At 40.7% G+C, this 26,544-nt stretch overlaps 1 protein-coding gene across 1 annotated transcript in view; it reads left to right on the forward strand.

Annotated features, from left to right (window-relative positions):
- Nucleotides 1-26,544, forward strand: part of FBXO16 (F-box protein 16) — a 69,646-nt gene that overhangs the window by 12,042 nt on the left and 31,060 nt on the right. The window contains exons 3-5 of the mRNA XM_075555700.1: nt 8,847-8,882; nt 16,829-17,035; nt 19,608-19,772. Coding sequence (XP_075411815.1) covers nt 8,847-8,882; nt 16,829-17,035; nt 19,608-19,772 — 408 coding nt within the window. The remainder of the gene's footprint in view (nt 1-8,846; nt 8,883-16,828; nt 17,036-19,607; nt 19,773-26,544) is intronic.

Genomic DNA, 26,544 nt, shown 5'->3' on the forward strand with positions numbered 1-26,544 from the left:
TTTATACAGGGGATGAAGTATGGGTTCTGTTTCATGCAATTTTCCCAGCACCATTTGTTGAAGAAACTTTCTCTCCCATTTAATGCTTTTTGAAGATCAGATGTCTGCAGGGAGATGCCTTTATTTCTGGATTCCTATCATACCACTATCAGGTTGTTTTGACGACTGTGGCTATGGAAGAAGCTTGGAGGTAGGGTAGTGAGAAGCTTCCTATTTTAATAGTCTTCTTCTTCTTTTTTTAACAGTCTTCTTAAGAAATTCTTTGTTAAAAAAGAAATTCTTTGCTTATCCTGGGTCTCTCCCCTCTCCATGTAAAGTTAGTAATTAGTATTCCATTTAAAGAATGGAGGTGGAATCTGGGTTGGAATTGTGTTGTATTTATAGATTGCTTCAGGTAATATGGACATTTTAACAATGTTAAGGTTTCCTGTCCATGAAAATGGAATATTCTTCCATCTATGTAGGTCTCTTTTGGCTTCATGTAATAGTGTTCTGTAGTTTTCTTTGTACAAATCTTTTGTTTCTGTGGTTAGGTTTATTCCTAACCATAACTATTGTAAATATTATTGTTTTCTTGATTTCTTTTTCAGGGTTTTCTACTTCAGTATACAGGAGTATGACTTATTTTTGTGTTTATCCAGCCCTGTTGCCAAATCTTTCAATAAGTTTGTGGTTTTCTACATTAAAAAAGCCCATAGCATCTGCAAATAGTGAAAGTTTCACGTCTTCTTTCGCCACTTGGATGCTTTGGATTTACTTTTGTTATCTAATGGTTCTGGTTATGATTTCCAGCACAGTATTGAGTAAGAGTGGCATAAAGACCATCCTTTTCTGCTTCTCGTTTGTCGGGGGATCTTTCAGCTTTTCCCTGTTGAGTAAGATGCTGGTCATTGGCCTTTCAAATACAGTCTTCATTGTTTTGAGAAATTTCCCTTCTATGGCTATTTCTTCAGTGTTTTTATCAGGAATGGGTATTGGATATTTCAAATGCCTTTTCTGCATCAATGATAATTATCACATGGTTCTTATTTTTTGTTTTATTTATATAGTGAATTATGTTCACTGTTTTTCTAATGTTGAGCTAATACATGGTATGAATCCCACTTGATTGTGGTGCATTTGTTGTTGTTGTTGGATTATTGACCAGAATTTTGTTGAGAAATTTTATATCTATGTTCATAGGAATACTGGCGTGTAACTTTCTATCCTTGGTGGTATGTTTGTCTGCTTTTGATATCGGGTTATGCTCTCTTTACAGAATGACTTGAGAAGTTTGCTGTTCTTGTCTACATTCTGCAGTAGTCTGTGGCATTGGTGTCAGCTCTTTTCTGTATACTTAGTTGAAATCCCTGGGAGAGCCATCTGGGCGTGAATTTTTTTTTGCTTAGACGTTGTTTGCTGCCCTGATCTTCTTCTTCTTTTCTTATGAGTGTCTTAGTCAAGAAATGCCCTTTTGTTTCTTTCAAGATTTTATGTATGCCATTCTGTTGTTCTCTTGCCTGCATGGTTTCTGTTGAGAAATGCACACTTATTCTTAATGGTTTTCCTTCGTAGATAACTGGTCTTTTTTCCTGATCTTCTTTCAGGATTCTCTCCATGTCCTTGGCATTGATGAGTTTGACTGTGATACAACATGTTGGGGGTTTTTTCTTTTGAAGTTTTTTTGGGGGTTTTGCAGGGGAGTTCTCACAACTCCTTGAATTGTGTTATGGTGTTAGGGAGCCCTGGTGGCATTGTGGTTACACGTTGGGCCAGTAACCACAAGGTCAGCAGTTTGAAACCACCAGTGGTTCCATGGGAGAAACATGGCAAGTGGTTCCACTCCTGTAAGGAATTAGTCTTGGAAACCCACAGGGGCAGTTCTACCTTGTCCTATAGGGTTGCTGTGAGTCGGCATCGACTCCATGGCAGTGAGTTTCTAATTTTATTTTTTAATGGTGTTAGGGAAGTTCTCTTCCGTGATTTCTCGTCCTATTTTTTCTATAGATTTTGTTTGCTTGTTTCTTCCTACTCCAGAGTCTTAGTGAGATAGAGGTTATTGTCCTGAAAGTGTCCCACATAATTCCTAGACTTTCTTTGGATTCCTTTGTTCTTTTGGTGGCTTGCTTCTCTCATCATTTGTAGTTGAGGACATTATCTTTTTATTTTTTATTAAAAGACCACTTTACTGGGGGCTCTTACAACTCTTGTCACAATCCATACATGGATTCCTCAGGCATGTTTGTACTTATGTTGCCTTCATTCTTTTCTAGAGATTTTACTTTCTGTTGAGCCCTTGGTATCAGCTTCTCTTTTTATCCTACCCCCATATATACACACACACACCCTCATGGCCCCTTGATAGATTGTAAATTATTATTATTTTCATCTCTCACACCGACCGCTCTCTCCCTTCCCCCATGTTTTCTGTTGTTCTTCCCCCTGGAGAGGGGTGTATGATTATGTGTCAATCATTGTGGTCAGTTCCCACTTTCCCTCTTCCTCTCCCCACCTTCCCACTACCCTTCTGTTATCGCTGTTCCCTCTCCTATTCCTGAATTCCGTGTGTCATGAGCTCCCATCTCTGTTTTTTATTTTTTATTAATTGCTTTATTAGGTGCTCATACAACTCTTATCACAATCCATACATACATCAATTGTGTAAAGCACATTTGTACATTCATTGCCCTCATCATTCTCAAAACATTTGCTCTCCACTTAAACCCCTGGCATCAGGTCCTCATTTTTTACCCTCCCTCCCCACTCCCCACTCCTTCATGAACACTTGATAATTTATAAATTATTACTTTGTCATATCTTGCCCTGTCCAACATCTCCCTTCACCCACTTTTCTGTTGTCCGTCCCTGAGGGAAGAGGTCACATGTAGATCCTTGTATTCGGGTCCCCATTTCCAACCCACCTTCCTTCTACCCTCCCAGTATCGCCACTCACACCCCTAGTCCTGAAGGGATCATCCGCCCTGAATTCCCTGTGTTTCCAGTTCCTATCTGTACCAGTGTACATCCTCTGGTCTAGCCAGACTTACAAGGTAGAATTTGGATCATGATAGTGGGGGGGGGGGGGAAGGGGAGGAAGCATTTAGGAACTAGAGGAAAGTTGTATTTTTCATCATTGCTACATCGTACCCTGTCTGATTCATCTCCTCCCTGAGACCCCTCTACAAGGTGATCTCCAATGGCCTACAAATAGGCTTTGGGTCTACATTCTGCACTCCCCCGCTCATTCGCTATAGTAAGATTTTTGTTCTGATGATACCTGATCCCTTTGACACCTTGTGATCACACAGGCTGGTGTGCTTCTTCCATGTGGGCTTTGTTGCTTCTCAGCTAGATGGCTGCTTGTTTACCTTCAAGTCTTTGAGACCCCAGACACTGTATCTTTTGATAGCCTGGCACCATCAGCTTTCTTCACCATATTTGCTTATTCACCCTCTTTGTCTTCAGTGGTTATATCGGGAAGGTGTGCATCATAGAATGTCAATTTAATAAAAGAAAGTATTCTTGCATTGAGGGGAGCTCCTATCTCTTATCTATTCCTGTGTACATACTCCGTTCTAGCTGAATTGAGAAGCAGCGTTGGGGTCATGATACTGGGGGTGAGGAAGCCTCAAGGAATCAGAGGAATATGTGTGTTTCATCGATGCTTTACTGCACCCTGGCTGACTCATCCCTTACCTGTGGCTCCTCTGTGGGGATTGTTCCATTGTTTACAGATGGGCTGTGGGTCTCTGTTCCAACTCCTCTCTTTCCCAACAGAATGTTTTTGTTTGTTTCTTATGTGATGAGGACATTATCTTTAAGCACACTAATTTGGATTTTCATTTCTTTGATTCCATAACTGCACTTTTTCTGTGTTGTCTGATTTTGTGATCTTATTTATCTTCTGGAAATGCATTTGGTGTAGGATTTCTAGTTTTCCTATTCTTTCTGTTCTTCTCTAAAATTTACCCCCACATTACTAAAGCTAGTGTGGAGGAAATTGAAGAGTTTTACCAGCTTCTTCAGTGTGAAATTGATCATCCCATAATCAATATGCATTGATAACTATTAGTGATTGGAATTTAAAAATTGGAAACAAAGAGGAAGGGTAAGTAGTTGGGAAAGATGGCCTTAGTGATAGACATGAAGCTCAGGATTGCATGATAGAATTTTGAAAAAACAATGACTTGCTTCTTTCAAATGATTTTATCAACCAACTTAAATGGTGACTACATACATAAACGTTGTCAAGTGGAGTATATGGGAATCAAACTGACTGTATCTGGGAAAAGATCATCAGCTAAAACAAGACCTGGGGCCAGTTGTGGAAAAGACCATAAATTGATCCTATGTAAATTCACGTTGAAGTTGAAGAAAATTAAAACAAGTCCATGAGTGCCAAAATATAACCATGAGTATATTCCACCTGGATTTCAAGGACATATTTGACTCAAAGAACACTTATGACAGAAGACCTGACAAGCTGTGGGAGGACATCTAGAACATCATATGCGATGAAGGCAACAGGTCATTAAAAAGACACAAGTGGATATCAGAGGAGACTCTGAAACTTGCTCTTGAATGTAGAGTAGTCAAAACGGACTAAACAGAAAATTCAAAAGCCAACTCAAGAGGACAAAGCATTATGATGAGATGTGCATAAACCTAGAGTTCAAAAACCAGTGAGGGGCCAGTCCCAATCCCAACTATGTGTATAGTCCCCACTCCCCCAGAAGAATTTACTTCAGAGGTCAGCACTGAAGCTACAGGTCAGGAAGAGGGACATGTCTGATCAGAGCACACAGGAGCAAATGAAGGGGGAGGAACAGAGAGTGGAGCACATCCTGGCCCACCAAGCATTGAGGATGCTATCCCTGTTCAGAGCAGCCAATGCACAGAGGACCATATGGCCAGCCCCTCTATGAGATACAACATCCCTCACTGACCCATGGCCCTATGGAGGGCCAGGGCATGGCACCCCATCAGATTCAACCAGAAAACACTCCTAAAAGTCAACAAACAGACCTTGAACTATTTACAGGCTTTTCTCTTTTTTTGTCATTGTTTTTGTTGTTGTTGTTTTGTTTTTTCTTTTGCTCTGTCTTGTTTTTTTTGTGCATATTATTATCTCTGCAAGTCTATCTAGATAAGCTAGGCGGGATAAATAATCTGGAGGAGAAAACAAGGGGACCGGTGGTTGGGGGAGGACATGGGAGAAGGGGAGTAAGTGGAGGAGGAGGAAAGAAAGTGGGTGCTAACAAATCCAGGGACAAGGGAACAACAAGTGATCCAAAATCAGTGGTGAGGAGGATGTAGGTGGCTTGGTAGGGCTTGATCAAGGGCAATGCAACTGAGCGGAATTACTGAAACCCATATGAAGGCTGAGCATGATAGTGGGACAAGAGGAAAATAAAGGAAATAGAAGAAACAACTAGGAGGCAAAGGGGATTTATAGAGGTCTAAATACAGGCATGTACATATGTAAATATATATTTGACAATGGGGAAATAGATCTATGTCCATATATTTATAGGTTTAGTATTAAGGTAGCAAATGGACACTGGGCCTCTACTCAAGTACTCCCTCGATTCAAGAACACTTTGTTCTATTAAACTGGCATTCCATGATGCTCACCTTCCTGACATGATCGCTGAAGATGGTGCCGACTGCGAAGAAGGTCCCTCCCAAAATGGAAGCCAATGGCTTTAAAAGCCAAGAAGACCATGCTGAAAGGTGTCCACAGGCACACAAAAAAGAAGACCTGCAAGTCACCCACCTTCCGGCAGCCCAAGACCCCAAAACTAAGAAGGCACCCCAAATACATTCGGAAGAGCGCTCCCAGGAGAAATAAGCTGGACCATTATGCCATCATCAAGTTCCCATTGACCATGGAGTCTGCCATGAAGAAGATCGAAGATAACCACACACTTGTATTCATTGTGTTTGTCAAAGCCAACAAACACCAGATCAAACAGGCTGTGAAGAAGTTCTGTGACATTGACGTAGCTAAGGTCAACACGCCTGATGGTGAGAAGAAGGCATATGTTCGACTGGCTCCTGACTATGACACTTTGGATGTTGCCAACAAAATTGGAATCATCTAAACTGAGCCCTGCTGGCTAATGCTTAAATATAACCTTTTTCCATATAAAAAAATACAACCTTCAGTATGGATTACACCTCAGTGTAAAGAAAACCAAAATCATCACAACTCAACTACACTACAATAAATGGAAAAACATTGAAAGTTGTCCAAAATTTTATTTTACTTGGATCTATAATGAATACTTACAGAAGCAGTAGTCAAAAACAATCTAATGACATATTGCATTAGTAAACTTTTTGCAAAGGATCTCTTTAAGGTATTAAGGAGTCACCCAGAATTATTATACAGAAAAAGAATGTTGAGTAAAATTTTACCCTTTCAGGAAAGATAAATGGAGTTACCATGAGGAGTAAGGTGCACCTGACCCAAGCTATGATTTTTTTATTATCTCATATACATGTGAAAGGTGAAGAGTAAATCAGAAATACCAAAGACGAATTATGATGTATTTGAATTACGGCACTGGTAAAGAAAACAATATTAGCAGTACCATGGGCTGCCAGGAGAACAAACAAATCTGTGTTGGGGAAGTAGAGCTAGGACACTTCTTAGAAGTGAGACTGTGGAGACTTTGTCTCATGGACTTTGAATGATGTCAAGAGAGACCGCTCCCTGGAAAAGGACCTCACAAGTGGAGGGTCAGTGAAAAAGAGAAAGTCCCAATGAATTGACACGGTGGCTACAACAATGCGCTCAGACATAACAACCATGAAGACGACACAAGATGAGGTAGTGTTTCGTCCTGTTGAACATATGGTCTCTGAGTCAGAGCCAAATGGATGGCATCTAACAACTACATATATTGTCTAACTCCTCCATGTAATGATGTCACATGATGAAATATGTAACTTCAATGTCAACAGGCTTGAAATAACAACCATAGAATTTTGTGTTAACAGCAGGCTCTGAGTAAACTGTGATATAAACAAACTGCAGCAGTCTACAAGGGAAGATCTGCTTTAATATTTCCCTTTTGGATTAATATTTTCCCCCCAGTCCTTTAAAATGAAGAACCTGATGGCCATTCTTAAGGATGAAAACTTTCCCAAACCAGGGAATATAAACCTGTCAGGGTGACTGCAACCTGACAATGAATTCATCTGCCAAGATTCTGTTTCCAGCCCTGGATAGAATCAGAACCAGATTGAGGTTTCCTGATTTCCAATCGATCTTTCTTCTGTGTCTTCATCCTCTTCAGTTTCTACTCGGCTCTAGACACATTCCAGGGAAAAACTGGCTATCCGTTGGCCCTGTTTAAACTGGATCTTTGACTCTCCCAAGTTCATATAAATTTTAACCTAAATAGCATTGCCCATTCTTCTTACTCCGCTCTTACTACCTTATTGCTAACATCCTCTCCCGTTGCAGACAGTCCCCCTTTGCTTCCAGGGTTCCACACTGTAATTGCACACTACGATGGTCTTTCCCAACCCCTTTGAAAGCTGTACTATGGGCTTGAAACCTAACCTTTCCTTCTTTCCCCTATCAGGCCAAAGCTAGGGCAGGCAGTCCATTAATCAGTTGGGCTTGGACCCAGTGGAGGCAGGTCAGTATGGGGAAAGTTATAGTAAAGAACTGAATGTAGAGTTGAGTTAATCAGATTATCTGAAACCAGTTGAATATATATATTTTAGCTTATAAATATTTCCTCTTTTAGCTTCTGTATATCTCTTATAAAAGAAGGGGATTGAACAAAAAGATCTTTCATATTTTATCTCTCCCTCTCTAAAATTCTATCTCTTCCGAAGCTTCTTTCTGTGCCAGCAGCAATAAACATCCTCAATGTTTATTGAAGATCTACCGTGGAACCTGTACTTGCGGGTCCTGTGGCACATATTAAAGAAAGCAATTGTAATCCAAGATACAATAAAAAAGAAAAACAACTGGAGAGTGTTATGAAATAAACAAGCCACTGTAAAGGCAATGTGTCAGAGCACAGACTATAAATGAAGTAAGAGTTTGGGGGAGTGAGTTGCCTGGGCATCAGGAAAGCAGAGGTGCCACTAAGTTGGCAATGGACAGATTGAGAGGATTTGATCAGAAAGAGTCAGAGTTCAGGGAACTTTTAATCCAGATTTTTTAATCTTCTGCATTCCGTAGGCTTTATTCTCTTTTCCTGTGTAGTTTCGATCTCCATTTTGTGTGCCCTTTGAAATGAGAACCTGGGGATCTAAGAATGGAAGCATAAAACCAGCTCACCATCCTCCCCCACAAAAGAGGCAAAAATATCCCCGAGCTTCCTCTCCTCCAAGTGGGACCTTTCTTACAATGCTAGAGAATTTAGGTAGTGCCAAGAGAAGGAATAAACAGCAGTTCTAATTTTGAAAACTGACACAGAGAGAGTGTGCACCGAGCAAGGGAGGCATTCACATATGTTCATTGCTCTCGCTTGCTTCCTTTCTCCATCACCCTCCCTCTGCCAAGCACGCTCTCCTAATCTTCCCAGCTCCACTCACTCATAGATGCATGCACACTGTGGCTCAGAAAAAAAGTGTTACTTTTTCTTTAATATTAATTATTCCATGTAGAGAAAGTTAGAGGTCCTCGTGTAGAATATTGAAAATACCTGAGAAGAAAACCTTATGCTGGTAAAATAGAAAAGAAAAAAGAAAGTACCTTCTTAGGAATGAACCCTGCCTTTTTAATTCTGTTGATACAGTAAAAACACTGGATATTTGATGCTTTCGAGATGTCTCTCTTGTAGGGAATATTTTGAACCATCGTATGTGGAAATCATTATATTCATTTTTACTCCTTGTAGGTATTTGAAGAAAGAAGAGCTCTGCTTGGAAAATGGGTAACAATTTATCATACACCTATTTCTATATTATATTATCAGAGAGCCTACAGAATCCTACTTGAACTGAGATAGCTAATGTTTATTTCCCGAAGTGTATGCTTGATGCCTTCTGTCCGTATCAGGATTTGGTCAGGAAAACAAAACCCATACAAGTTGTTTTAATAGACATAATTTAATGAAAGGAATTGGCTAAGCCAAACATGCTCCTTCGAGCTAATTCGAGCTCATAGTGACCCCTCTCCAAAGCAGGCAGCCTCATCTTCCTCCAGAGGAGTTCCTGGTGGATTTGAAGTGCCAACCTGGGGAATTAGCAGTTCCACACTTAGCCCACAGTGCCACCAGGGAAAACTGAAAGAAAATAATGATTTAACAGACACAGAACTGTAAGACATAGCTACGGCCAGCCTTACTGATACCTCAGGAACTCCTAGGAAGGCCCTCCTGGAGCTGTGACCTAGCCCTGTCAGAGACATCAGTCCTCTGAGAAATCAAGTAGACGGTAACACCACCAGCTGATTCTGATCCATCTGAGGACGTCTATGGTTCTGGAAATGAAGTAGGAGGGAAACGAGAAAATAGGTGTAACTGCAATTCTCCGGAGGAAGACCTAGGGAGGGGTTGACCCTAACCCGTCACCAAGCAGACAGGAAGGAGTAGATGTTCCCCTGAGTTTCCTCGGGCTCCCCTCTATATTGGCAGCACGTAACAAGGGACTTTGCTGTCGATGGAGAACATATGAGCTGTTTTCCTTCACCTTCTCAGCTTTCAGAGTGGAACACAGGGCGCTTGGGTTTAGAGAAGCTTGACCACCAGCACAGGGGGCCTTCTAAATATAAGTAACTCCCATGTCGGAACTTTAACTATTTTTACCTAATAAAGGGCAACTCACCTTCCTACAAAGACTTTCTCACACAATCACCAAAAATAGAGTCCCAATAGGATGTGCTCATTTCTGGGCACATTATTTGTGCCCAGACTATTTGTCTCTGGACTGTGTTAATTATTGTTAATTATAAACCAATTTCTTTACGACCCCTTAGAATATTCTGTATTTCCCCAGAGTGGTGAAGACACATGCTCATGCAAAAACATGTAACAATAATTAAAAAATGCAAACAACCCCTAGCTAATGGAATATAAACTTAGAATGGAATCTGAATCATTCTTAAGGAGGAAGATGTAGTGATACACGCTGGCGTGGATGACCCTTGAAAATATCGTCCTAAGTGCAAGAAGCCAGATACAAAGGCCACATACTGTACAAGTACGTTTCAATGCAATCTCAAGAGCAGGTTAATCTGTAGAGGAAAAGTGAATTGATAGCCCTCGGAGGGTGGGGGAGAGAATGGAAAGTGACTGCAACAGGTACGTGTTCAGGAACGATGGTGAAGCTTGCTCAGCTTTGTGAATACCCTAAAAGTTGTATACTTTAAAAAGGTTGAATTTTATGACATAAACTATGTCATGGAATTTTAAAAGGTAAACTCGGATTTCTTTCAAAAGAGTATACTCATTTTATCTCTGAATAAAGAAATATGAGTATAGTATTTTTTTAAGTTTCAGAAAAAAATAAAGTCAGATGCTTTTTAAAAATTTTAGCATTATCTGGCATTTTGGGTATATGGATAAAGTATTAGTTTTATAACTCAATCCAGGATTAGATGTATAATTATTTTTGAGAAGTATCTGGATACATCTTCAATAGATAATCCCCAAGTATTTTATATTTGGTCATAGTATACCATTTTATATACACTCGCATTTTGTTCTACTTGGTGTTCTTTATAGTAGCAAATAAAATATTTAGAGAATAACTCTTCTACTTCACTGTTCCATGCTCCTAGTTAATGTTGTTCTCTCTACTTCTCCTTACCTTGCAATTCCTGTTAGGAAGGCCATATGCCTCCAAAATCAATAGAAAATGCCAGCAGGAAAAGCATCTTAGTTTAAAAAAGCAAAACATCTTGAATTTTCTATCAGATTCTGCTGGGTTTTGTTACAGAAATAGCATCACTCTAAAGCAACTTAGTAATGTAGGTGACGCCACTTTGAACTTGCTGTAAACCTCCATGATCAGAGTTAAATTCAAAAGAAAGGAGGGAAAGCATTTTTCAAAGCAAATGATAGATAAAAGATTCATATCCAGGATAATATAAGGAGTTGCTACAAATCAGAAAAAATATAAATGCCTGTAAAGAAGAGAGGCTACTATTTTTTGACTTTTTAAAAATCATTTTATTGGGGACTCATACTACTCTTATCACAATCCATACATACATCAATTGTATAAAGCACATTTATACATTCATTGCCCTCATCATTCTCAAAACATTTGCTCTCCACTTAAACCCCTGGCATCAGCTCCTCATTTTTTACCCTCCCTCCCCACTCCCCGCACCCTCATGAACCCTTAATAGTTTATAAATTATTATTGTGTCATATCTTGCCCTGTCCAACGTTTCCCTTCACCCACTTTTCTGTTGTCCATCCCCCAGGGAGGAGGTCACATGTAGCTCCTTGTAATCAGTTCCCCCTCTCTACCCCACCCTCCCTCCACCACTCTCGCCACTCTCACCACTGGTCCCAAAGGGATCATCCGGCCTGGATTCCCTGTGTTTCCAGTTCCTATCTGTACCAGTGTACATCCTCTGATCTAACTAGACTTGCAAGGTAGAATTGGGATCATGATAGTGGGGGGTGAGGGTGGGGAGGAAGCATTTAGGAGCTAGAGGAAAGTTGTATGTTTCATCGTTGCTACATTGCACCCTGACTGGCTTGTCTCTTCCCTGTGATCCTTCTGTAAAGGGATGTCCAGTTGCCTAGAGATGGGCTTTGGGTCCCCACTCTGCACTCCCCCTCATTCACAACCATATGATTTTTTGTTCTTTGATGCCTGATACCTGATCCCTTCCACACTTCGTGATCTCACAATCTGGTGTGCTTCTTCCATGTGGGCTTTGTTGCTTCTGAGCTAGATGGCCGCTTGTTTACCTTCAAGCCTTTGAGACCCCAGACACTATATCTTTTGATAGCCGGGCACCATCAGCTTTCTTCATCACATTTGCTTAGGCACCCGAGAGGCTAATATATAAGGATGGAAGTTTACCCTTAAAATATAGTGACCCCCTACAGGGCCAGGACTAACTTTATGGGAGTAGAAAGGCCAGTCTTTCTCTCAAGGGGGCTGCTGGTGGTTTTGAACTGCCATTCATGAGGATGGCAGCCTAACACATAACCCCCACTCCACCAGACCTCCTAATATATATAGCCAATGAGCATAAGAATGTGCTGTTTAGTTAATACCAGAGAAATTCAAATTAAAACAATGTGAGACACATATGTTTACTCTGTGTGGTAAAAATGGAAGATATAGGAGGATATTCTTAAACACAATTGGAAGGGATGTAAAACAGAAATAAAAAAACAAAACAAAAACATTTCACTGACAGACTCTACTGAATTAAAATGCACATACACACCTCCCTTGAAACTATCATCTCCCTTTCATTAATCTGTAATGGAGAAATACTCATGTTCACATCGGTCATGAAAAAATAAACAAATGCAAGGATATTACCTGTAGCATTTTTCATACTGGAGACAGCCTACATATTACCAGAGGTGCATTGAGTAAGTAGACCAGCTCACCCATCCTGTCATGAAACCAATGTGAAAACAGCAACAGAGGTTCTCAAACTTTTTAAACACGGGGCCAGTTCACTGTCCCTCAGGCCCGTTGGAGGGCTGGACTATAGTTTAAAAACAAAACAAAACTATGAACAAATTCCTATGCACACTGCACATACCTTATTTTGAAGTGAAAAACACGGGGCAAAAACACCCAGCGGCCTGGATAAATATCCTTGGCGGTGGCCCACGGGCCGTAGTTTGAGGACCCCTGCGTCTAGAGATTGTTACATGTATGACTTTTGGTTTTAACGGCTCAATAGCATTCTCTGAAATAACTCACTGCCATCGAGTTGACTCTGACTCACAGCCACCCTGTGCCTGTGGGTTTCCCAGACTGTAATTCTTTACAAGAGGGGAAAGCCTCATCTTTTTCCTGTGGAGCAGCTAGTAGTTTCAAACTGCTGACTTTGTAGTTAGCAGCCCAAAGTGTAACCCACTACCCACCAGAGCTCCTTTCCCTGGGATGGGTGGATTCTAATTTATGGAATGCTTCCTTCTTGATAGCTGAAAGAGAATTCCAAACAGTTCATGGAAAAATTCCATTATCTTTTCATTCCAGTTTTCCATGAACTTTTTGAAGCCCCCTCATATATGAGTCTGTTGTCAATCAGATCAGATCAGTCTAAACCTGCTGCAGGTGCATCGACCTAGAAACCTTACTTAACTGGTGTTTTCCAGACTGTATTCCCTTGAGACTTCAATCGTAGTAAAGCCAGTAACCTTTATACCTTTGATAAACAAGGGCCCCTGTTTTGAAAAGGCCTGATTTACTTAAATGACAGCTTTCCAAAACCAATTCCTTTTTATCCAGCTAACGTCTCTACAGCTTCTATAAAAAGAGATTGTTGCCATGCTCAAAGGGAAGTTTTTGGTGTCTCCTCTTGAGTGCCAGCCTTCCTTGCTTCGGCAATCTGTCTTACTCCCAAATAAAATCTGTTACATTTTTTTTATAGCTCCCCTCCAGACTCTGTCATTTAACGATGTAAATGTTCAGAACACGTGAACAGTGGTTAGGAATAGAGTTAATCTGCTAGGAAAAGAGTGGCCAAACAGCATTTGGAAGGAGTCCTGCTGGCACCCTTGGTAAGTGATGGACTCTAAGTTCAGTGGTTCAAGCCCATCAGCCCTTCTTTGTGAGAGAGATGAGACTACTTGCCCAGTAAAGATGTACAACCTTGGAAACCCTCTGCTGGGCAGCTACGAGTCGGCAGGAGCTTGATGGCAGTGGGTGAGTGGGGTACCTATTGGTAACTGTCAAGACAAGAATGTGGTCACACTACTCATTGTGAAGTGACATTTTGATAATAGGACTCAGGACCTCAGCCAAATTAAAACACATTAATAAACCAAAACAAAACTGAAGCCCCTCTTCATCCCCCTCCCCGTGACCCTTTGGTGCCATTCCCTGTGCTGAGAGAGTGAACCGTGGTGACTCTAGCAGCCGTCCTCCCTTCTTGGAACTGCAGCAAGAATCCCAGTGACGACTGTGAAAAGGTGGTTTCCACATCTATACTGCCTTAAGGCATTCTTCAGAACGGTGACAGATGGGGGACTGTTGATAGGAGAACAGGAGCATTAGATTCCGTGCTTGCGGTGAACATTTTAATGTGAGGGTGTGTACAAGCGATGTGGGAAATTATTGAATTCCTGTGTAACTAATGCTCCCGTGGAAGTGGAATATCTTCTTTCCAGATTACTCATTATCCCTTCTAAATTACAAAGGATTTTCCCCCTACTCTTATGCATTCTTCTGAGCCCTCTACCCATCTTAAATTGGTATCCGCTGAAGGAATGAAAATTAGTTTCTGTCGGGCTAAATAAACACAATTATAAAGGAAAAATCCCTTGAGGCAAAGAGCACCTATCGTAGCTATCTAAGAAATTACTTTTGACCATTAGAATCACAGAAATAAATGAGACACCAATTTAATTCCCTTTTTAATCTCTAGAGGAAAGTGTTTTAATGTTTTCCTTTATACAGTTCTTCAATATTTTATAATTATAATGTTCTTTTATCTTCTTCTTAAGTTGCTCAGTCTGTAACCTGAGCCTGTAATCTTTGGGGAGGCATCAGATGAGAAAGTAGATAAGCTAGCTTGTCATTCTATATGTAAAAATGTGATTTTAAGTATTTTTATCTGATTTTTGTATCTTCTTTCCACATTGAGTCAGCCCCCATGCTTATTATTTTTAACATCGCTGTGGCATTTTAGCATAGTAACCGCTGTGTCTACGTAGGTCATGCACTTCTCCCTCGAACTTTTATACATATTTAATCCACACCACAATCTATACGGTAGATGACTTTATCCTTCATTTATAAATGAGGAATGCGAGGCTGAAAGAGGTTGTTCGTGGTGAAACTAGGGCTTAATCATTTAAAATAACAGAATATTGGGAGAGAGACTCCCGGTTGTCTCACTCCCAGACTCATCATCCATCCATGATGTAATGTATCACATCAACATATTACAGTTCACCTCGCTGGACTCATTCTGGATTGTTGGATTTATTACAGTGGTAATCATATGATGAACATTTTTTTGGTAACTGTAATCATCCTGGCCTCCTACAAAGCGTAGGCTCTGCAGAGTTCCATATTCCGTAGAGCAATTGTAGTCAATTCTGACTCATCCGCAACCACCCACATATGTCAGAGTAAATCAGGCTCCACAGAGTCACAGCTCACTGTCCAGAGTAATTTTGAAACTAAATTCCTATCTTCCCTTTGTCTCTCAAAGAAGTGTCGCAGGGGATCCAGTTCAGAATGCACCACAGTATTTGTCTCCCAGGCCGTCCTTTCCCAATTCTCTCACTCTGTGTAACTGCACAGACACGATCGCATTCAGAATCTCAGAACTCCCCCCATCAAGCCAAAGCCCACAGCTGTTTCTCTCTTCTCTTCACACCTCTCTTTCTTCCAGAGGACAATGCAGCTTCTTTGGCTGTTCTTCGCCCTGCTCCTCTCTCTGTTGACTTGTTCTTCCCTTCACCCACCCAGGAGACTTGGGAAAGGTGTCTCAACAGTCACAAAATAATGAGGGTTATTTCTCTGATATTCTTAAGGTTGCCTTTCATTTTCTCCATTTTAAGTGATTTTTCCCCTTGCGTTATCATTTCCAAAGTGAGACTCTCTGGTCATTGAGTAGCTCTGCTGTGGATTTAATGAAAAAGTACGTATTCCTACAAATGCTATCTATAACTGTAATAAAGTTAGCTTGTCAGAGGGCTTATCAATTTTTTTGCTTTATATATTTGTGGGGGGGTGTATTTTATGATCCCAATGAAAAGCTTATTGTAAAATTTGCTTTCTTTATAATAACTGTAGTAAATAGCTCTACATGGAAATATAAAACACAAGGAGCAGCAACCTCTCTATTTCATAGCCAGCAGCCACTCCTCAGATGAGGCTTTCTGCTCCCCAAAAACTAACAGCTTCCAAAACCCCAAAGAGGCAGGGCCGCCCTGTCCTTCAGGGTTACTGTGAACCAGAACTGATGTAAGGGCAGTGAGCAATAAGTTGCCAAATGAAAGAAAGCTTTAGACTTCTGGGGAAGTGCCTCATTCACCTGGTAAGTGATCCCTTAAGAGCCTTTCTTTTGGTTTGGGCCAGTCCTGAAGTTCCCACCCTTTGATCACTCACTGTTCTTGGGTTGGTTTGGAATAATCTCTGGGGAAACCCATGAAGCAGCCCAAACTCCTCTTTGGTACACCCCACATTCCTTCGGCATTTACCTCCTCTGTCTGGCACTGTTTCTCCCTCTCAACCCTTTTCTCCAAACATATATCGTTTTTGTATTAGTGGGGATTTAAGTCAATGGACTCCCTTTGTCAGGGATATTTGCACTGTGTATCCTTTCTGGAATAGCGAGTGCAAGGCTTTGTTTCTGGGACTGGAATCGTAGGCACTGCTGAACTAACATAGAAACTACTGGGGAGGCAGGGTTGCTGACGGGCTTCCTCTTGAGACTGCCTTTTATGAGAGTGCATTTCCTTGGACCATATGTGAGTTTGGAACCGATCTGCTGTGCTCCTCAAAGGATCCGTCCGCCCTGAGGTCCGATGCACAGATTTCAGATACAAACGTGGGGAAAGTTAGCGAGGAAGAAAAAGAAATCTAGTAGGTAGGGAAAGAGATACAAGAAATTCACTAGAAATAAATCGCTAAAGTCATTCCTTTGGCTTTCTTATCAATTCTTCATACTGAATTTCCAGTACCAGACTAAAGTTGGAACTCGTTTATTTGTTTGTAGTTTGACAAATGGACGGACTCGCAGAGGAGAAGAATTCTAACAGGCCTGCTAGAACGCTGCTCCCTGTCCCAGCAGAAGTTCTGCTGTCGACAGCTCCAGGAAAAAATCCCAGCAGAAGCCTTGGATTTCACTACCAAGCTGCCAAGGGTGTTGTCCTTATACATCTTTTCTTTCCTGGACCCCCGGAGCCTTTGTCGTTGTGCACAGGTAAAGGCAAAAAAAGCAGTCGATGGCATTTGTAGGGAAATGTAATGGCAGAATTCACCATTGAGCCGACTCTGACTCCTTTGGCCCCATGTGTGTCGAAGTAGAACTATGCCCCAGAGGGTTTTCACTGGCCGAATTTTCAGAACTACATGGCCAGGCCTTTCAAGGCATGCCTGGGTGGATTGGAACCACCAACCTTGTAGTTAACAGCCACTTGTGCTAGCTATGTAAGGATTCTGTTGTTGTTGCCGTTGTTAGGGATCAAGTCGGTTCTGACTCACAGCCACCTTGTGTACAACAGAATGAAACACCACCTGCCTGCGCCCTCCTCACAACTGTTTTTATGTGGATCCCTTGTTGCAGCCGCACTGTCAGCGTGTCTTCCCCAGGGCCTTCCTCTTTTCCCATTCCCCCCACTTTACCAAGCGTGCTGTCCGTCTCCAGCGACTGGCCTCTCCTCCCAACATGTCCAAAGTACATGAGATGAAGTGTCACCATCCTTGCCTCTAAGGAGCATTCTAGTTGTACTGCTTCCAAGACGAATGTGGTTGGTTTTTTTTAGCAATCCAGAGTGCCTTCAATATTCTTTGTCGGTATCATAATTCAAATGCATCGATTCTTCTTTGGTCTTCCTATTGAATGTGCACCTTTCACATGCATATGAGGCATACATAAGTTAATTAAACCCACTGCCACTGAGTCAGTTTTGACTCATTGTGATTCTAAAGGACAGAGTAGGACTGCCCCTTGTGAGTTTCTGAGACTGCAACTCTACGGGAGGAGGAAGCCACAGCTTTCTCTTGTGTAGGAAGTATAGCACTACAAAAAAGTCATGAATTGTGTTGTTATTTGCCACCGAGCTTTATAGAACACACTAGAACGACCCCATAGGCTTCCTTAGGCATTTATGCTTCTAGAAGGCTAAGATTGCCAGATCTTTCTTCCATGGAGCCACAACCCAAACTCACTGTCAGAGTCGATTCTGACTCATAGCAGTCCTTCAGGACACTGGAGTTGAGAGCCTCTTCCTTCTCCCGAGTAACGGCCCGTGGTTTTCAACTGGTGACTCTGTTGGCACCACCGGTGGATTTGCATTGCCAACCTTTGGTTTATCAGCCAAGTGCTTAACGATGGCACCTTGGGGCCCCTTGCTTGTAGAGAAAAGCTCAGAAATGACAGTGAGATCATACAAAGAAAAGGACGGGGAATAAAACTATCAGAGGGGCAGGGGTGGTCACAGGCGCCTTCGAAAAGAAACTGACCATTCGCTTCTTACCGGTAATTCCAGGTGTATTAAAATGAGGTTAGTTTATTTAGGGGTAAACATGGCAGTCATTTCGTTGATTTTTTTCATAATGTAAGACTATTCTAGTACAACCAGAAATTGCCTGCGATTATACCTTCACTTAACATGTAGCAATGTTAACTTTAGTTCTTAAATTTTAAAAAAATGAATACAGTAAGAAATATCAGCAATCTTGGGGAGGTGGGAATCCAAAAGAATAAAAGATGTATATGAAACAAAGGAATCATTAAAATACTCCAAGAAAACATATGACAGTAGAGCTTTGTATTCTAGAATTCCCAAACCAAACTCACTGCTACGGAGTCAGTTGTGACTCATAGTGATCCTATAGGTCAGGGTCAAACTGCCTGAGTTTCGGTCTGAGACTGAAACTCTTCCCATGAGTGGAAAGCCTCATCTTTCTTCTACGGAGTGGCTGATGGCTTTGCACTATTGACTTAGTGGTCAGCAGCCCAGCTTGGAACCCACTGCACCATCAAGGCTCCTACCTAGAATACCCAGAAGCCTTAAAAAGCAATATATAACTAAAAAACATGCTTTATTTTATATATCATACATGAGAATAATCAAGGCAATATTTTAAATTGTTTTTTTTATGAAAGTTAAGGTTTTCCCACGGAAAAGAGTACTATAAATTCTAACAGTGAACAGGGGAAATATATATTGTAACCTAAAAACTGATTTCTTGATTTTTAAAATATATCTTAGAAATTTATTTGTTTTAAGGGCAATAACCCAGCAGAAAATATAGCCCAAAAATGTGCAAGAAGTTCACAGACAAAATATTTAGAAGTCTTTAACACACGTAGCATGTTCAGCCTCCCTATGATGTGCCTGAGTCTTTTCCTGAATGCGATTAACTGAAATTTTTAGAGAAATGGTGCAGTGCTTATGAGTTGGCCTATGATGATCAACAAGGTCAAAACCATCAGCAGCTCTGACGGGGAAAGACAGGTCTTCTTTTTCTGCAAAGCGTTGCAGTCTCAGAAACTCACAGGGACAATTCTGCCCTGTGCTGTACGGTCCTTCTCAGTCAGAATGGGCTCGATCGCTGTGACTTTGGTTTATCCCAAGTCTCAGCATTGAAGCTAAATCATGTTGCCTGAGTAGGAAGCACTGACGGTGAGCAGTAACTATTTAAGTTCTGATTTCAAGGAAAACAACCACAAGAAAAGCGTAATCTCTGATACAGGATGACAGCTCAAAATGTAGAGAAGGTCGGCATGGAAACAGAGAGAGTGGTTTCTTTCTGTCCTTTTCTTTCAGGTGAGCTGGCACTGGAAGAATTTAACAGAGCTGGATCAGCTGTGGATGCTCAAATGCTTACGGTTTAACTGGTGCATCAATTTCTCCCCCACCCCCTTCGAGCAGGGCATATGGAAGAAGCATTATATTCAAAAGGTGAAAGAACTTCATGTTACCAAGCCTAAGGTAAAGTAAGAGGGGAGGGGGGTGGAAAAGAAAGAAAACATCACAAATAAATGATCAAACTGGAAGTTGGGGGAGGGAGTTCATTCAAATGAAATAGGCTTCCAAATGGTCTTTCGCTGAGAACTTGGTCATCCTTCCCGAGAGAATCGCACCCGCCCTCGTTCTGACACCCAAAACCACGGTTCCCCCCAGGAGGTTGGTTGTCCGCTGTCCCGTCTTTCTGAGCGTCTGACTCAGACTCCAGGATGCTGTGGAGAGTAGGCAGTAGCTCTGGGTCATGACATTTCCTTTGGCTGATTCAAATTTGCCATAATCCAGCCTTTGAACAGAAATTTCTTTTTGTGTCCTATATAAGGGAAAGTTTACTTAACACACTGGTAATTTGCACAGGGTTATTTGGGATACATCAACGTTCTTTTTAAGCAAGAAATGAAGCCATGTGAAGCATTTGTATTATAATCATAAAAGTAAATGATACAAGAATAGTTTTCCTATAGCTTTCTGTGTGTCATAACCAACGTTTATGTTCATTCTTACCATCACCGTTAATTAGGTAACTTAGGGGAAATTGCTATGCTCCTCTTCTCTACAGCACGCACAGTTCTCTACACAAGCAGAGTTCCCACGTTGTTTTAGACAACCGATGAGCTCTTGAAAATTTACGTGTAAATTAAATTTCTAAGTGATTTTTTAGACTACAGGGGGATTTGGTTCTTTGAAAAACTGCAGTGAATCCTTTGAAATTGAAGACTTGTTTGGAAGCATGAATAGTCAACTCCTAACTTGCTCATTTAGATTTAAGCTTTATTGTGTTTTCTTAAAGTAGAATTCATCTACACTTACTATGGTAAACCATGCAGAATGCATAATTAACATTGTTAGTATAGCATGATAAACTAGTCTTTCTGATTTCAGTAATTAGTGTGCTCCTAGGAGAATACACACACACACATATATATACATATATGCATACATACATATGAGGGGGTACCCCCCAGAAAAACAGTAATTGCACTGGGCAGAACCGAGCTTTCACAGTAGGTCTTTTCCTCGCTAGGCGAGCATCAAGCAACTCGCTCTGAGTTAGCGCACCCAGTGGCATCACCTAAAAGCACTTTTGCTAGACCTCGTTTTTTGTGATGGCCAATTAAAGAGAACCAGAGTGCAACTGTGGAATTTTGTTTCCTGCTCAGGAAACTGTTGTGATGTTGAACACAGCTCACAAGGACAGCACTATGGGAAAACTCAAGTATACGAGTGGTTTTCTCATTTGGAAAAAGGTGAAATGTCAATTGATGACAAACCTTGTTCTGGACGTCCGTCAACTTCCCAAACAATGAAAATGTCTACTCGTAGTGCATTTGGAATTCATTAAACCCTATCAGATTGAATCAAGCTTTCTATTTAGAGCTTCTAAAAAAAATAGCATAAGAGTGAGTGACAAAAAAAGGCCTGATTTGTGGCACACAGGATACTGGTTTTGCTACCACAATGCATTTGCTCATGCAGCCATCTCAGTGTGCCAGTTTTGTGGGTGGGGGGCGAGGGGAAGAAGAACAGCATGCCTCTCTTGCCCCACACACCTGAATCACCTGACCTCATTCTGTGTGACTTCTTTTTGTTTTCTCGAATGAAGAGGGACATGAAAGGACAATTTGATGATGTAGAAGAGGTAAAGAAAAAATGAGGGGAGGTGCTGTCAGCTGAGTTTGAAAAATGTTTCCAAGAATGGACTCGCAGATTTGTCAAATGTATTAAGTGTAATAGAGAGTTCTTTGACGGTGATAAGATTGTTTTGTAAAAAAAATTTAAATACATAGCTTTGAAAAAAAATTCCAGTGATTTTTTGGAGGTACCATATATATGCACACATACAGAAGATTTGAGATTGCAATGACAGAGAAGTTCTTGAAAATTTTTTCATAGCTCTGACTGCTTCTTTTATAAAGCATTTTGTGCATCTCCTTCTTGATTAGAGGCAGGGAGTTGCATTCCATAGCTGAAGCTGAGGCTGTGCTGGGACAAAGGAGAGAAAAATGATTAATCAATCTGTAAGCTAAAAAGTTTTGAGTATTAGATGTAAATCTGATTTTAGTGCTTTGTCTTAAGCAACAACTTTTCTCCCCGAATATGTATCCATAAATACATTTAAAATAACTAAACAGATCTGATAAAAGAAAATTCCCACCTCTTTTGTTTGCCATTAAGATAAGAACTATTTTGCCATACTAAACGTAAATTTATCCTTTTACGATATAGTCCCAAATCATAAAGGCTAAGGTTAATAGTGTCATCTAAGATTAAGAAAATCAATTATCAGCACTATAATCCTTGTGGAATTTGTTTAATTCCCTGTGAAGTTGCTCCAAGATAGGCAAGCTTAATTTACATTCCCTCAGGCACCATTACCACCCTTTCCCCCCAATACTTTGTACCTGGTACAAAGAGCTTTTGAAATTATGGTCTAAGCATGTGCAAACACTAGTTCCTCCAACCTTAAAATGAGAGTGCTCAATGAGGATGCTCTTTATTACTATCTATTCGAGTATCCTACCTCTTCCAGAAAGCAATTTCAAAAAACTTCAGATTCCGAAAAGAAGAGTAAATGAAGCCAAAAGGTAGTAGAAGGAAGAACGAATGTAGATCAGAACCCGGGCAGTAGGAGAGAGTCAAGAATAGGAGGAAAACAGAGAATTGGGAACATTGTTCTTGACATGTGTCATTTGTGCTCACCTCCTCCACTTTTTTACTTGATCAGCCTAGCCTGAAACTTAGTTTTGTGTATGTGTTCAAAGACCCAACTTTGGTGTTCTTGATTTCTCTATTGTTTTTATGGGTTTTCAATTACTGTATATACTTGAGTATAAACCAACTTGGATATCAGCCAAGGCACCTAATTTTACCACAAAACTGCATTAAAAATGTGCTGGAAAATTCCACTTATACATGAGTATATGTGGTAAATTGTTCAAAAGGAGGAAATGGGAGAACAAAAGGATATTATCAGGGCCATCATTATAGGACTGTTGACATTAAAAGGATAATGAAAGAATGTTCTGAACACTCTATGTCACTGAATTCAACAGCCTAGAAGAAATGGACAAAATCCTTGTAAGAACACGAATTACTGAAGCTGACTCCGTGTGAGGTGCTACTGGCTCCTGTGTCAATGAAGACATTGAATTCACAACTTAAAGCTTTCCATAAAGGGTACCGATCACAAGGATCCACATGTGACCTCCTCCCTGGGGGACGGACAACAGAAAAGTGGGTGAAGGGAGACGTCAGACAGGGCAAGATATGACAAAATAATAATAATTTATAAATCATCAAGGGCTCATGAGGGAGGGGGGAGTGAGGAGGGAGGGGGAACATGTGGAGCTGACACCAAGGGCTCAAGCAGAAAGCAAATATTTTGAGAATGATGATGGCAACAAGTATACAAATGTGCCTGACACAATGGATGGAGATATGGATTGTGATAAGAGTTGTATGTGCTTCTGATAAAATAATTTTTTAAAAAAAGCTTTCCATAAAACTCCAGACCCAGATAGCATCATCAGTGAATTGTATCACACATTTGAAGAAGAAACAATACAAATTCTACCTAACTTCTTCAGGAAATAGAAAGAAAGGGAATACTTCCCAATTTCTTACCCTTATACTCAAGTCAGACAAAAACATTACAAGAAGGAAAAAACAAACTAAGACCAACATTCCTCATGAATATGCACACAAAATTCCTATAAAGTATTAGCAGATTAAGCCCAGTAATATATAAGAAGAGTACATGATGACCAAGTAGAATTTATTTCAGGAAAGTAAAACTGACTTAATATTTAAAACTCAAGTGTGATGGATGCACTTATCAAAAAGAGAGCGTAGCTCTTTATATACAACCAAAAACCTCATGGGATTTGATTCCTTGGTTTAGAGGGCTAGGGATATGGTTTCACAGAACGTCCGAGTTAACTGACCTAAAAAAACAAAACCTGTGCAGTGCTTCTGTTGCACCTTCTTCTTTGGTGAACAGTCCTGAGGGCTTTGAAGTTGCGAGCAGTCGTTCCAGGCAAGACATCTGGTCTCTATTCAGCTGGAGAGTGGAGAGTCAGGAAAAGGAGGAAACTGGAATGAATGACTAACCACCTCCATGAACAACTGCCTCTTTTGGCAGGAGGACAGAAGAACTGAATGGTGTCTGGCTACCTTTATGAAGAATATTTTTAACAAAAAGAGTCTGTAGAAGAATCTTCATCAAAAGAGGAGAAACTGTAGAACAGAATATAAAATTGTAATGAACTCCAGACTTTCTGGAGACATGGAGACTGGATGAACGCTTAGAACTATTATTGTCCTGAGATCATCTTTAAACCTTAAAACCGAAATTGCCCCTGCAGTCTTCCTGAAAACAAACAGTAGTTTTTATCATATATATATTGGATAAGCTACTGTTTGTGTGTATATATCTGCCTTCAGCAATATGCTGTATTGCCCTCAAACCAAACTCATTGCCAGTGAGTCAATTCCAACTCATGCTGACCCTTTAGGGCAGGGTAGAACTACCCTTGAGAGTTTCCAAGACTGTAACTATGAGAGTAGAAAACTCTTTCTCTGCAGAGTGGATGTAGGTCTTGAACTGCTGACTCGAAGGTAGCTCAGCATGTCACCATTGTACCACCAGGGTGCATTCTGCTGTTTTCAGGACTCGCTCTATGGGGTCAAATTGAAATAGCAACTCAAAAGGTTAACTAAGATCCTTAATAGGCATAGAGTTTCTATTAACGAGGGAGGAACAACTCAGAAAAGGAGGGAGGGTGAGAATGATTGTACTAAGAATGTCATCATTGTCACTAAATTATACATTTAGAAACTGTTGGATTGATGCATCGTTTCAACAAAACAAAAGGAAGAAATAAAAATCACATTAAAAATAAAGTAGAATTATGTTTATTTCAATCTATGCCACTACCACAACAAAAAGCATTTAATAAAACTCAGTACCCAGGCATGATGACAAACAAAACGCTAATACTTCTGGAAGCAGTAACAAAGATTTTTTCACTTGCTACAGTGAATTCATGGCTGGTTTCATTATTGCCTGTTTTATTCAAGTGTCATGCAGTTTCTACTTTTCAGAATTAATGATGACCATTTATATATAATTACTACCATTTATGTCTGAAGTTTTTCCCCTGAAGTTGTTTTTCATTATTACCATGTTTTATTTATTCCCAGTAGTATTAAACCAGACTGCCTCCAGCAAACACAGACTAACAGACTTAATTAAATATTAAGCTCAGAAAAATTAATGTCCATTCTAAATGAAGCTTGCATGAAATATTTAATAATAGTGACCAATAATGAGCTATCACATATACATATAAAATATCTTCTTAATATACTACTAGCCAATGAGTCAATATTTATTAAGCACAATTATGTGAGGATGTGCCAGTCTGGAAAGTGTGTTGGTTCTGTTGAACGTAGGGTCATGGGGAGTCAGAATGGACTCAACCTTTTTAACCACTTGATGTTTTTAACAGAAGGAGCCCTGGTGGCACAGTGCTTAAGTGCTCAGCTCCGAACCAAAGCATCAGTGGTTCAAATCCAGCAGTTACTCTGTGGGAGAATGATGGAACAATCTGCTGCTGAACAGGCCATAGCTCTGGTGGGGCAGTTCACTTCTGTCCCGTGTTGGTGCTGTGAGTCAGAATCGACTCCATGCCGATGGGTATGGAATACAGACCCAAACAGACCCACTGCCCTGAGTCCTTCCCAACTCACAGCAAACCTAGAAGGCAGAGCGGAGCTGCTCCCTAGAGTTTCTGGGACAGTAACTGCATGCCACCAGGGCTTACTGATGCTTATGAAGAGCAGGTCACACACGCAGGACTGGGGAATTTGTTTCCTCAAGCAACCTAAGTTAACCAATTTACTAAGCAAGCTTCTTTAATCTCTAAAAGAACAAAAATTAAGCCCATAATGGCTTCTCTTCATACCAATAATGTGGTTCCCTTAGGCAACAAACAGATTAAAAATGTGAATTTCACATATATACACACACATAGATTTTCGGTTTTAGAAATAAAAGCTGAAGTGTTCTTTGTGAATGGTTGGGGTTTGGGGGTTTGTTTGTTTTTTTTTACTTGGGTTTTTAATAACTGATAAAAATGTACAACCTACCAAAGGACCTATCTAAAGTTTGGCAGAAATGGCTCTCAGCAATTTCTACGAAACTTCATTACCAGCTGTGAAAGCTCAGTCAGCTAGTTAAAACAAATACTATTGTATGCGAAACCCTGGGTGAGTCAAGGCTCAGATCTATATAAAACGGCATATTTGCGTATAGCCAACTGGCATCCTCTTGTGTACTTTCAATCTTCTTTCTCACTCACTCACTGCCAGGAGCCGATAGGGCAGGTGGAACTAATTGCCCCTCTGAGTTTCTGAGACTAATTCTACAGGATTAGAAAAAGCCTCGTGGTGAAGAAAGCTGATGGTGCCCAGATACCAAAAGATATAGCACCTGAAGTCTTAAAGACCTGAAGATAAACAAGCAGCCGTCTAACTGAGAGACAACAAAACCCACATGGAAGAAGCACACCAGCCTGTCCCAACTCCATCGCTGAGGACAAAGTAGGTGCATACGCAAAAGTTGTGAACAAAGCTGATGGTACCCGGCTATCAAATGATATAGCATCCGAGGTCTTAAAGGTTGAAGACAGTCAGGCGGCCATCTAGCTAAGAAACAACAAAGCCCACACGGAAGAAG

This window comes from Tenrec ecaudatus, chromosome 8, assembly GCF_050624435.1.
Source record: "Tenrec ecaudatus isolate mTenEca1 chromosome 8, mTenEca1.hap1, whole genome shotgun sequence".
NCBI lineage: Eukaryota > Metazoa > Chordata > Mammalia > Afrosoricida > Tenrecidae > Tenrec > Tenrec ecaudatus.